Genomic DNA, 12,234 nt, shown 5'->3' with positions numbered 1-12,234 from the left:
CAGTCGCTCTTTATTTTACTCCTCCATTGCAAAGTGACGCACAGAGACTTGCCAGTAAAGCGGATTGAAGTGTAGAAAGCCTTGGGCTGGTTTGTCAGCAAAATTAAAGATTTCGAATATCAGTTATAATGTTATGGATTATTTTGTGTGATGATACTCCATCCTTCCAATTTTAGTTGCAAATAAATCTGTTTATCAACAGGGAGATCTAACGACATCTGGCAATGTTTGCTAAACTCAAAGAGCGTGTGGAGAAGTTTCTAAACGAGAAGAACTTTGTAACGGATTTCCTTGGAAAGATCGAGGAGAAAACTGGGATTAAAAAAAAAATTCTCGCCATTGGTACGTTTCCTAATGTGTAATGTCATATGATCAAGGTAAATGTTTTCTTTCTGTCCTGTCAATGCAGTCTTGAACATTACCTAGTTTTCTTAATTTATTGCCTGTACTTAGCAATATTTTATGATTTAATATTTAAAATCATCACTACTTTATTTTGACATGAACTGATGACAAAATGTGAATGTCATATACTGCGATCTGTTTTCTTAGAACCAAAAGGCACCCAACAATCTCCATGCAGACAGCAGCTTGGTTAAAGAATGTTCTTGTAGACTATATAACATCAAGCTATTCTTGTTATATAGCCTACAAGAAAATTTTGGCTAGACAGTTAAATCGTGCATGAATTAACAACTTTTCCATGCGATTACATTTGTTTCCGCCCAATCCGCCATATGGTTTAGTGGACTTCGCAGTTGGTAATCTCTTGTCCATTTTGAGCACGGTCACGGCCACCTGTTTTTGATGGTCACGTGGTAACTTGAGCAGTTCAGCATTATGTGCTCTGAAAAAAATATATTTTACTGGCTACGAGTATTTATATTATAGTTAACAATTTTACCAAGTAATGATGATAATGACGCTGACGACAATAGCGTTATAAGGCTGTGCAGTTTCAACACTGTTGTCGTTAACAATGCACCAGCTTAAGAAATACCCTGTATAGCCAGCTGCACAATATCACCAATGTTACCAGAGCTGTCTTTTAACATTTACAACAAGTCATTATATCCCTGAGGCGTAGGAACCCTGAAATTGTGGAAATTGCAGTGCTTTTTTTCTCTTTAATGTTATTCGCACGATTTTATGAGAATTGTGACGTCACGAAATTGTATTGCTGATGGATGTCTCTGAAACTAATTGAGGTCTAAACTCTAAAGTGTATGAAATTAAGATTTACTCTAACACCTGAGCAATAAAAACTGTCTCATTTTACTTTGCATGTCCTCACTCCAGCGCATTTTTATTCTTTAATTGTATCCCATTCTATGTCTTACACAATTATTGGTCATTTCAAATGATAATGTGGAATGAATCACAGTATTGTGTGGCATGATGACTGCTGGTGGGACAAGAGTGTATTCATGGAAGTGCGACATTGAGGTTGCAAGAGTTGGGCCACAAACACTCACAACGACATTCATTATTGTCAATCGGTTTCATTTCAGGAATTGTGTGTACCTCTTGCAAGTTGAAATATCACCATGAATGTGAAGAGACAGATTAAATGAATTTCCAAAAAAAAAAAATTATTTTAGCAAAATATGAATGTTTTTATGTAGCGAAATAATTACTACATTCTGTAAGTGTCAAATGGAATCACCATAGCTTTTTCAACATTACCATGTAGCATAGTTCAATGAGCATTTGTGATGCAAATGTAATCCATATTTTAGTCTCTAATTTGCATGGTCTACCCAAGACAGGCCATAAATGTGCTGTGTATGCTATTCATTCCCAACCGTTTGTGCATGACTGTTTCAATTTGCTTTATCTTTTGTTGGCTAATCTGTATGTTTAAAGAGTTCAGTTGAACTACTCACTTTGTCTCCTGTCTGCATGCAGGTGCAGTGTCTGTAACAGGACTGTATTTAATCTTTGGGTATGGTGCCTCCCTGCTTTGCAACTTGATTGGCTTTGTATACCCAGCGTATTACTCGTAAGTGTGCAGGATTCCCAGGTTTCCTTATGATCTAGTGTAGCTACTGAGACCAAATTTCTACTAAGTCATTCTTAGGTCATTCTCAAGCATAAAGCCCTCATTAATTTAATGTATTATGACATCAATTGGAAAAAGAAAGGAGGAACTCAGTAATGCATATATTTAAAACTTGTTTGTCATTTCTGTGCAAAGCATCAAAGCCATTGAGAGTCCCAACAAGGATGACGATACCAAATGGCTAACCTACTGGGTTGTGTATGGCATCTTCAGCGTGGGTGAATTCTTCTCTGACATCTTCCTGTACTGGTTCCCATTCTACTATGTTGGAAAGGTAAATGTACTTAATATATAAAAATATTACTTAACTCAAGATTGAGTTAACCAAATGGCTTTGGGGAACTGCATTGACGTTGTTATACTGTATGATTTGTATCGCAACTTAGTCATTCTTCTTCATTTTTATCTCTTGCTCAGTGTCTCTTTTTGCTGTGGTGCATGGCGCCCGTCGCATGGAACGGCTCTCAGGTGTTATACACGCGTGTGGTGAGGCCGTTCTTCCTCAGACACGAGGCCGCGGTGGACAGTGTAGTCAGCGATTTGAGTGGGAAGGCCATGACGGCAGCGGAGAGCGTGACGAGAGAAGGTACTGTGATCATATGGGTAAAATGCACCTATATGGAAACTGTATACTCATGCATTTTATCTCTTAATTTGAACAGTACTGGTGTTCTGAAACATTGATCAGGCATTCAGGCTGGTCTGAGGCTGGAGTGAACTTCGTGTAACCTCAGTGTTTTCCCAGTAATATTTGACTTGGTGGACTGTGCAATGTAGGTGAAATGTGGTCTTGCACAGTTGTAAGTAATGTGGTGTGTTGCATGGATGAATGCCATGATTGCATTCGCTGAAAGTGGTAAGAATGAAAATGGTGATGACATATGAACCCAAAATGAGGTACTTTGCATCCAGTAAATGTATACACCTCCATGTGTCCTAATGACTTGCAGGTTAACCACAGTGCTCCATGTAACATTAAAGGGGGCATGAAGTACTCACTAATGTGACTCTGGTTCATTTGCTTTTTATCTTAGATAAGATATGGCCCTGCATTCAAATCTGAAAATGACCTGTATTTGCTCAAAAGAACCAAGAAGAACCAACCTAGTGATATCACAGCCTTGCTTTTTCCAAGATGGTTGCACCCTAGTGCTAGTAGCTGCAAAAACTTTTATTTTTCTAGCAAATACGGTCCAATTTCGGAATTGAATGCAGGGCCATATCTCATTACCGAGTGCTTCAGGTCTCCCTTATGATGTACTTTAGATATTCCTCAAGAATGCAATTTGAAATTCTTTAGAATATCAAAGATCAATTTCCCTGCAATGTGAGAACCATCCTTTACTTGAATCTACACTTCATTAGTCGTGACATTATTTATATGTTCTTCCCACAAATGGGCCACAGAAGGGCTGGTTCTGTTGTGGGTTGTGTGACAGAAGTACCAGATTGCAATATCCCACACACAAGTGTTCATCATACATTTTCTGACAAAATGGTAAGGTTTCAGCAATGTCCCTTGAATCCAAGTAATCTTGTGGTTTGTCCCAATCCTATTAGTACGGTATTTAGTGTAACACTTTAAATTGCTAAAATATTGTATATACAAAACTGAATAAACTTCCTGAAAAACATATGTTGTGACTGGTTACTTATCAGTTGGATTTAATGAGCAGATGTATGCTTTCGTGCAGCAGGGATTGATCTTCCATGGTGGGGTCACAGACAGCTTATATCCGGTAGAGAGAAGCAAGGCAAGAACCAGGTCAGGTGTGATATAAATAGAGCACTTCACAGTCAGCTTTCAGGATCAAACTGTGGTAGACTGCCTTTAAAAGTACAGTATACATCCTCATATTCTTCAATATTCATCTGTATGCAGTGAATCATCTTAGCATATGGAAAATGGACAGCTAATAACCAGGGTTTGTCACATGCACCAGTTTTACTAATGCTTGTATTCTTCCCTCTAGACTTTCATGTCTTTCTGATTTTCTTCTTTAACCAATCATCATGTAGTGGTGGGAGGGTACTATCTGACTGCTTGTGTCTGCCTTTTCCCACTTTCTCTCACTTCTGGCTGCAGTCCTACACACACTGGTGAAAAACAAGAAAATTCTCCCTGCAGAGACAGCAGCCAAAGAGCTACCCAGCCCATCTGTATGTAAAATAACTCGTAGTTCTTTTCCTTCTTCCCTGCCTTGTCTTTCTTCATGTGTGGCGATTCCAGCAGTTTGCTTTGAGCTTCATTAGGCCTTGAGCGCTGCCTGCACAGCATTTGTGTTTGCCTTCTGAAACTCACTCACCCTCGGCACATTATCTCCGCACCCAGATTCAAAGCTAGGCTATCCTTATTTGACAGTATAGGCTTTTAAATAGATGTCCAGATATCTCCTTTTTTCCTGGGCATTTCTTGTTTTTTGGATGAAAAATATCTGTCCAGGCAGGATGTCTTAGTTTGTAAAAAAAATTTACCATTAAGTTTTGCTCATTATCATTAGGCTTTGGTCAGCACACATGAGTTTAAATACCCTGATAATTACCAATCAGATTTAGCTGGATACATATCAATCCCTTAATCAATGTTATCTCTCTTGTTTGCGTGTATAACACTCCCCTTGCACAATAAATAGGTTACTTTCAGTTTATGCAATGGATGGAATAAAGCAGCATGTAATCATAAAGCTTTGTAAATGAATAGTATTATATCCAGTTTTAAGAAAATACAAACATTACAACAATGGGTGTAAAGTCAAGCCCATTGTTCCACAGAAGGCTACTGCTTCACATTAGTGTTAAATCATTGTCCAGAGTACCTCCTTCAGAGAAGTTTATTTTCTTTGTCATGAATACATGCTTAATATGCAAAAATACTTTGATTTATTGTTGTGCAATGGGGCAAAGGAAAACATACTGTAAAGATCATAAAAAGTGACTTTGATCATGAAAATAAACAAACCTTTCTTTGTTTCAAGTTTTTACTGAAAGAAAGGTTTCTTTCTGGAAATAAAAACTTTTCAGCGGTGACAGATTGGTTGTTCTCATGAGGTTGTACCATCCCCCATTTTTGTTCAGTGACAGTTTTGGGGAAACAGACATGAGGAACAGGGACTAACTTAAAGAAGCTTTCAGATTTGATTAGTGTAATACCCTTGGAACAGCAGGTGGAGGGGATTGGATGTATGCTCTCCCTGATCTCTTTTCTGAAAGAAAACATGATGTAGATCAGAAATGTACAAGTGCAGCCACATAACAGGGATTACACTTTCTGCTGAGGAAAGCCATTCTTCTGAACCGGTGTTTGTAAAGATAATTAATGGCATGCAGCTTTTCGCTACAAAGTCTCTCTTCATATGTCTGAGAAAGTATTGTTTCCAGTACATTTTTCAGTACAAACATGTATATCTGCAAAATGGCTTTACCGCTATTGGGCCGCTCATTTGACAGTTCCTCTCACCTTGTGTGGAAATTGCCTGGCTAGTCAATGGGTGCATTTACATGCACACTAATACTCCAATCTTACCCTAGTTATGGGAATACTCTTTATCGGTGTAAGGTCACATCTTGTTCTGATTTTCTTGGCTTATCAAAACTTCACTTCAAGTGGAAGTCTAAGATCCCGGATGAAAACGAGCATGGCTGCCGTGTACACCGTTTCTATTGAGTATATGCTGATTACCGAAAGAATCATGTAAACACAGCTATTGGAGCATTACTTGTATCAATGTGTACACAATAATATAAATACTGTCATAAACTGATTGCTCCCAATAATTGGGGTATTGGTGTGTGTGTAAATGAAGCCACTGATGTTCCTGCATTATTTCTCTCTCTTATTACTCTCTGCTTTTCCTTTGTAGCCTGATCTCAGTGTAGACTAACTCGGTAAGTGTGTATATCCACACAGACACACTGCAGTACCCATAGGCAGTCAGTCTGACCTGGTGGCTTACTGTAGCTCACTCTGACATTTTGACAGTGACGTTGGCTCTAATAATTCATTTCCTTTGTTTTATTTTTTAGCAGTCCGGTGAGTCCAGCCATGAGAAGTCCCAGTGATCTGGTCAGTTATGGAAACCCACATCTCCTGCCCTCGATTTGATTCCTTGGATTTTTTCCCCACCTGCACAAACTGATGTACCAACCTTTGACATACAGTAATGGAAGAGAACAGTTCGAGTAGGACTGCGATACCAACCAAACCTAACTACTGTGTAACAATGTTCAGATTTAGGGAAAGCATTTATATGAGAATCCTTTCTCAACAGTTCAGCAGTGTCCACAGATGACCATGTGCACCAATTCTAACGTGGAATTTTAAACTTTAGTATCTTTGGTTTACAAATAGTATAGCAAACAGTTTGGAGGTCTGTGGAGGTCACATAAAATTAGCAAAATTTGTCAACAGTGGCCCATGAGGTGGTTTGCTGCTTCTCTAGGCACATTTTTATGCTTTTACATCTATAAAGGGTTGTTTGGTATTTGTTTGTTTTGCCAGGCCTTTAAATCTCTGATTTAATCAACATGTTTTTAGCTAGCTTTATATTTACCTTCACATAAGTACTGTTGTTGTTTATGAATGTCTTTTAGCCATACACCGAGAGTTAATCTGCTTAGATTTAGTTCACCATCACTTGCTTTGAAGTATTTAATTAACTAACAAATGCACTGGTTAGAAAACAGTCTGAGCAATAAATTGGTTTTCAGGGCATTATTCTTTTTTTAGCCATTTCTAATTTAAGCATATTCACAATCATTGAATTTCCCTGTTCACAATATATCCTGCATCATGTAACTAAAACAAGCAGCATTGAGCTTAAAAGAATTGATATACACTTAATACGGAATTCACTTCATAGATTATGCTGCTGATTTTTCAATGTTTGTGTTTTGAATACAGTGACAAGACTATGGCAGACATTTTAATTGATTGTGTCAAGTATTTTATATGAGCGGTGCACATGGTTTTAATTTGGAGTTTAACTGAAATAATGTAGTGGAAGGAAAACTTTGATTGTCTTTTATATGTTTTTTCTACTAATAAAAACTGTGAATAAGAAAATGGCTGTTCTAACTTTACCTCTTTTTCCAGAAGGGTCTACCATGTGTGCATGTATTACAGCACATTTATTCAGAGAGAGGAGCTGGCGCAAGTCTTCTGTAATTACTACGTGGATCACCCAATATGGATGTAAATTCTCTCAAATTAAAGCTGACAGTATGCACTTTAGCCTTAATATAAATTCTTTCATTTCAAATTCAATGTGCTCGAGTACAACATTGTCCAAATACACACTGCACTGTATATTATAGTTATGGGATAGTAGTATGTATAGTCATAGGATGGTATGTAGTATATCTCCCATAATATTACAAATGATTTGTACAATTATTAGGGAATGACAGGGCAATATTATCTTTCTCACTATTAATTATGATCTGAATCAGTTTCAGAAATAGCAGGCTAATATTTTTTTTAATTTGAAGACCCTGGGACACCTATAGAGATTTAATCTTATTTCAGGGGTGCAGCTAGTTTTTAGAAGTTGCTCCTATGTTACCTTTGTTTATTCAAATGAATGCTTCGAAAATGAATTTGGGTTGAAAGCCTCTGAAAATTATGGTAGCCTGTCAAGTCTGCTTGGCTGAAAGACCCTGTGTAATCAAAGCATATTTTTAATAGTTATAAAGAACAAAATAAATCAATATTAATCATGTCAAGTTTTTTATTTATTTATATTTACTCTGAAAACACAAACGTGCTTAATCTTCTGACTATAGGTGTATTTTTTATAATCTTCTTTTGAGGCAATGTTTCTTGTGGAAGTAACTCATCGATTTGCATTTTGTTGTGGAAGGAATGCATTTTAGCCAATTACTGATACGTCCTGTCAGTGGGCTGCCAATTACAAGTGAACTTGCAGTGCTAGGACCGGTCAGGACAAACACGCCTGGTCAGATATCGAGATCTGTTTAGAAGTGACTTAGTTTACATTAAAAAAAGATTTATATTTATAAATATTTTCCTGTTAATAAATGTAAAAGTATACATATATCTTGCGCAATAGTGAAAATTTTATGCACATTAAATGCACCGAAGTGATTGCACAGGGTTTTGAATGGATGATGTTTTGCTGGATGGTGAAGATGAAGAAGCAGTCAAATTGCTGCCAAATCAACTTATTGTAGTTTTGCATGCAAGTCCCACGTCTACAACTCACATGGAATTATTCCCCACTCCAACAGGTGGCGTTAAAGTTGTTGTGCGCACTTGCGCAGACCATAGACATCTTCAGTAAAACAGGCGGTGCTATATGCCTATGGTATCATGGCCAGAGGTTTTATATCGGTTCGGTTTCGTGTAGGTTGCAGCATCACAGAACATATTATATAGTAATTGCAGAAGAATGAAGTGGCTTTGAGCGTTTGTCTTGTGGAAGCAGGTGCGACAGTAGCTTATTGACTAGGTAGCGTGGCCTTTCTGAAGGTAAGGTTTTACCATTTCACATACCATTCGGTATTTCATGATTTAAGTTTGTTCACTATTTCTAGATGCATAAGTAAAACGATAGCTTTGTTTTTACTAACATAGTTTGCAAGGTAATAACGATAAGTTGGACGAACATTATTGACATTACTATTGTATTAAGGCAGTTGGCTAGACGGCTGGCAAGCAGAATATGATTTGCTAGCAGCCAGCTGTTTTCTTGTCATGAGCGGTCTGATAATCGGTTATCAGCTAGAATATATATTCGTGGAATGGTCTCTTGCAAGCTAGTGATGTTTAGCTATAGTGAGCTTGCTATTTTGATTAACAAAAGAACCCGTGTGTATGGTTTAAATTATGAATTTGTGGGTTTTATGACGTTAAGCTACGAGCGTTGTCGTAATTTCTTCTTTCCGTTGTCGTAAAATTTCTTCTTACCGTGAAAAATAACTGACTTGTTTACATTCTGGGACAGTCACTAGTAGGCACATAAAATGTCTTCTTACCCTGAAGAGTGCCTGACCGGCAAGCGTAGAAAAGTGTTACCATGACGACACAATATCGATTATAATACCATCTTTGAGGGGAAAAAGGCCACGCTGTCACCGCATTTAGGACAAACCTAACATGAACAAAAGCACTGTCGCTCATACGCTCAGTCTGTTTGTAATACCAACAAAAAAACACCTTTGCCTGTGCAGTAAGTTTCATTAACCCAAAAACATGGCTGAAGTTTTCTTATGGACTAACTACAGTTTCTCCCCTGAATTTCAAGGTGGAGTGGTGCTGGGATGTCTTTCATGATATCATATTATAGGCCACTACAATAAGAAAGTGTACTTTGTTCACTTTTGAACTGTTGAACACGTAGGCTTATACTTGAACTTCTTTGCAATTTTAGTACAAGTATACTCAAGTACGCTACAGAAAATGATACTGAAATACTGAACTAGTAGTACGCCACTAGTGCTCACTGAATGTTTAAGTTACTTTTGAGTTTTATTAACTAAAACATTGGCCAGTTTAGTCCTAAAATTGTTGAAGTCAGACTAGTGGGTCTAAAGTTCATGTGTAGCCTTCCGTTTTTCTTTTCTTTTTTCTTTTTTTGTAAGGGGGTGCAGTGTTGTGCTAGCATTATAAACATATTGAGCATCATACAGCCTTTTTTCCAAAACGGTATTTCTCTGTATAATTGTGCCGCCATGGTAACACATTTCTACGCTTGTGGGTCAGGCAGGCACTCTTCATGGTAAGAAGAAATTTTAGGACAGCGCTTCTGCCCTTGTGTCAAAAGTGCTGCGAGAGGTCAAAGTGATAGATTTCGCTTGCAGTCCCATCTATCCAGAATGTAATCATGTCAGGCATCCCTCACAGTAAGAAGAAATTTTACAATAATGTAACTGGGTACAGACCAAATACAGATGAAGACAAACATGGGGTCCAAAAGCAAGAAGAGAGTGGTACTTCCGTCCAGACCAGACCCACCATCAGTGGAGCAGATCATCGAGGATATCAACAGAGCATTTCCAAATGATCCAGTCTTCAATATTTTGCAGAATGGCATCCAAGGTATTTCCTTCCCACCGGTTATCCTTTGACATAGCTAGTTAACGTAATGTTATCAGGCCTACTAGTATGTTCAAAATATATTTGATAAGCAAATTTAAACAATGCCTGCATACACGCCCTGAATTATGAAATATTTAAAATTCACTGCTAACTTGCTAGCTAATAGTGAAGAAATTATGCATTAACTTATGAAAAAAAATCATTGCTTCTTACCCTGTTACTATTGCTTGAAATAAGATTGACCTGTGTTTGTGGTACTACATTCGGTGTAGGATAAGGAATTCTTGAAGAAAAATAATCATACTTTACCTATACTAAGAATTACATTGTTTTGTGAATACTGTATGCATCAAAATCTTCAAATGTAATTGTATACAAATATTTTTGTTTACTGCTTGATTCACCCCACCAGATGTGAGTACAGGGTCATCTGACAGTGAGGTTGAAACTCGGTATCAGCAGAGCCGACGGTATCTGGAGCTGAACGACAGGTTACAGGAGGCGCGTGGTCAGCTGGTTCGCCAGAGGGAGGAGCTTCGTGCAGTGGGAGAGAATTTGCAACGCAGCGTTGAAGAGGTCAAGGGGAGAGCATTGTGAAGTTTTACTGGCTTCATGAAGAATAATACCTCTTGGGGACAATGTGGGTTTTCTGCACTCCAGATTATTCACCTTTATTCAAGAAGACTTTTCACTTGTACCGGAAGTCTTCCTCAAAAATGTGCACATATTCTGAATACATATTTATGCGTGCCACACAAATAGTTCAGGTAGTTGGTACTGGCGGACAGGATAGAACACCTATGAGACCAAAGGATTGAAAAATGACCTTATGCGAAGATTAAACATTGTCATTAAGACCACATGTGAACCTTAATTAATGGATATTGGCAATTCAAAGATGGTGTGTAAGTAAATCCCTAACAATGCACCTTCTGTTAAAAGAAAACGAAAGTTAGGCGGTGGTCACATTAGCTATTTGTGACAAATATACAGGTAATGTTGATTTTCTTTTCCATGCATCATATAGGCCTGTCTGTGATTTGACACTGAAGTGACATTTTGGCTTAAAATTAGTATGAGAATCTCCATATTGCTTGAGCCATTTCTTTTTGTGAAGGTGTTCATGTTGAAAATTTATTAATCAGTTATGAACTGATATTTACTTTTCATTCCAGTATTCATATCATATTTTTATTGTGCAGATGATTAAATCAATTTTCATATATTCAGAAGGTTTAACAAACAATATAGATATTTATACATAATTGCTGTCAAATACAGTCTTGTGAAATATGCCTTCACTGCTATATTGTTCATCCTCAAAGTTAAATGTATGGAATTGCACTAAGCATCAGCCTAGTGCAATTGGTAGCATCAGCAAATATGTGCATTTTGATGTCTATCCATTCTTTTTTTTTTTGTCTTAACTGCAGCATTATTTTCTAGTTTTACATTACAGTTCTGACCTACAAAGCCCCAGCCCTTCCAGGGTTTGTTCCCCATAATGACATGAATGACATTATGCTCTAAATTATTACCTTCATATTCAAATTATGATAATGGACATAATTGGTGCATCCTTTCTGAGAATGTCATGGTAGTCCAAATATTATTGACTGAATCCCGTTCACTTTGCTCAGCAATCCAGATACATTTTGAGCAGAGTTTAGTATAGTTATTAATGTGTACATTTATCTTGCTTTACAGATACAGTTGCTTAGCATGTTTAGTTCATTGAAAATTGGTTAATGGTCTTTTCATAAAAGCTGGGTGCTGGATAACAGTGTGGCCATGAGAATGTTGATGCTTTATGAAATGCGGCATTTGCTGTTATGGATTAGGGTTGAGGAATAATAACGATAGAATGTTGACAGTATACAGGATTGGAGTAAGAAAATGCACTCTTCTTTTCATGAAAACATTTATTGTGTGGATTCTTTCTCATGAAGTACATTAACTATTGCCTTTATAAATGCTGTACAGCCTTTATGTCCTGTAATTTCCATTTTAATCCAAATACAGAAATTCTTACAGAACAAAATGAAGTGTAATTTCTTCCAATACTTGCCTCTCAAATGGTTTTCTGTTGGTAATATGCCCCCCATTTATCAATTTA

At 37.4% G+C, this 12,234-nt stretch overlaps 2 protein-coding genes across 7 annotated transcripts; both read left to right on the top strand.

Moving 5' to 3' along the window:
• Positions 1-20: 20 nt before the first annotated feature.
• On the top strand, positions 21-7,124 carry LOC135252829 (receptor expression-enhancing protein 6-like). 5 transcript variants are annotated; one of them, XM_064331384.1, is made up of 7 exons: positions 21-342; positions 1,909-2,002; positions 2,198-2,336; positions 2,480-2,648; positions 4,149-4,222; positions 5,923-5,947; positions 6,086-7,124. In XM_064331384.1, the coding sequence occupies exons 1-6, from the start codon at positions 225-227 to the stop codon at positions 5,941-5,943; spliced, it is 615 nt and encodes a 204-aa protein (XP_064187454.1). In that variant the 5' UTR covers positions 21-224; the 3' UTR covers positions 5,944-5,947; positions 6,086-7,124. The 5 variants fall into 5 exon arrangements, with proteins under 5 accessions (XP_064187454.1, XP_064187458.1, XP_064187453.1 ...); XM_064331388.1 differs by lacking the exon at positions 4,149-4,222; XM_064331383.1 differs by lacking the exon at positions 5,923-5,947.
• A 1,210-nt stretch (positions 7,125-8,334) lies between these two features.
• On the top strand, positions 8,335-12,159 carry c4h19orf25 (chromosome 4 C19orf25 homolog). 2 transcript variants are annotated; one of them, XM_064331390.1, is made up of 3 exons: positions 8,335-8,549; positions 9,924-10,118; positions 10,531-12,159. In XM_064331390.1, the coding sequence occupies exons 2-3, from the start codon at positions 9,971-9,973 to the stop codon at positions 10,713-10,715; spliced, it is 333 nt and encodes a 110-aa protein (XP_064187460.1). In that variant the 5' UTR covers positions 8,335-8,549; positions 9,924-9,970; the 3' UTR covers positions 10,716-12,159. The 2 variants fall into 2 exon arrangements, with proteins under 2 accessions (XP_064187460.1, XP_064187459.1); XM_064331389.1 differs by having other exon boundaries at positions 8,337-8,549; positions 9,960-10,118.
• The last annotated feature ends 75 nt before the right edge of the window (positions 12,160-12,234 follow it).

Source organism: Anguilla rostrata, chromosome 4 (assembly GCF_018555375.3).
Source record: "Anguilla rostrata isolate EN2019 chromosome 4, ASM1855537v3, whole genome shotgun sequence".
Taxonomy (NCBI): domain Eukaryota; kingdom Metazoa; phylum Chordata; class Actinopteri; order Anguilliformes; family Anguillidae; genus Anguilla; species Anguilla rostrata.
This window is presented reverse-complemented; position numbering and strand designations above follow the sequence as displayed.

Bases quoted from the DNA above. Each gene is read 5' to 3' on its own strand.
- LOC135252829 (XM_064331383.1), top strand. From the start codon at position 225: ATGTTTGCTAAACTCAAAGAGCGTGTGGAGAAGTTTCTAAACGAGAAG. The intron at 343-1,908 runs GTACGTTTCCTA...GTCTGCATGCAG, and splicing joins AAAAAAAATTCTCGCCATTG to GTGCAGTGTCTGTAACAGGA. The intron at 2,003-2,197 runs GTAAGTGTGCAG...TTCTGTGCAAAG, and splicing joins GTATACCCAGCGTATTACTC to CATCAAAGCCATTGAGAGTC.
- c4h19orf25 (XM_064331390.1), top strand. From the start codon at position 9,971: ATGAAGACAAACATGGGGTCCAAAAGCAAGAAGAGAGTGGTACTTCCG. The intron at 10,119-10,530 runs GTATTTCCTTCC...TCACCCCACCAG, and splicing joins TTTGCAGAATGGCATCCAAG to ATGTGAGTACAGGGTCATCT.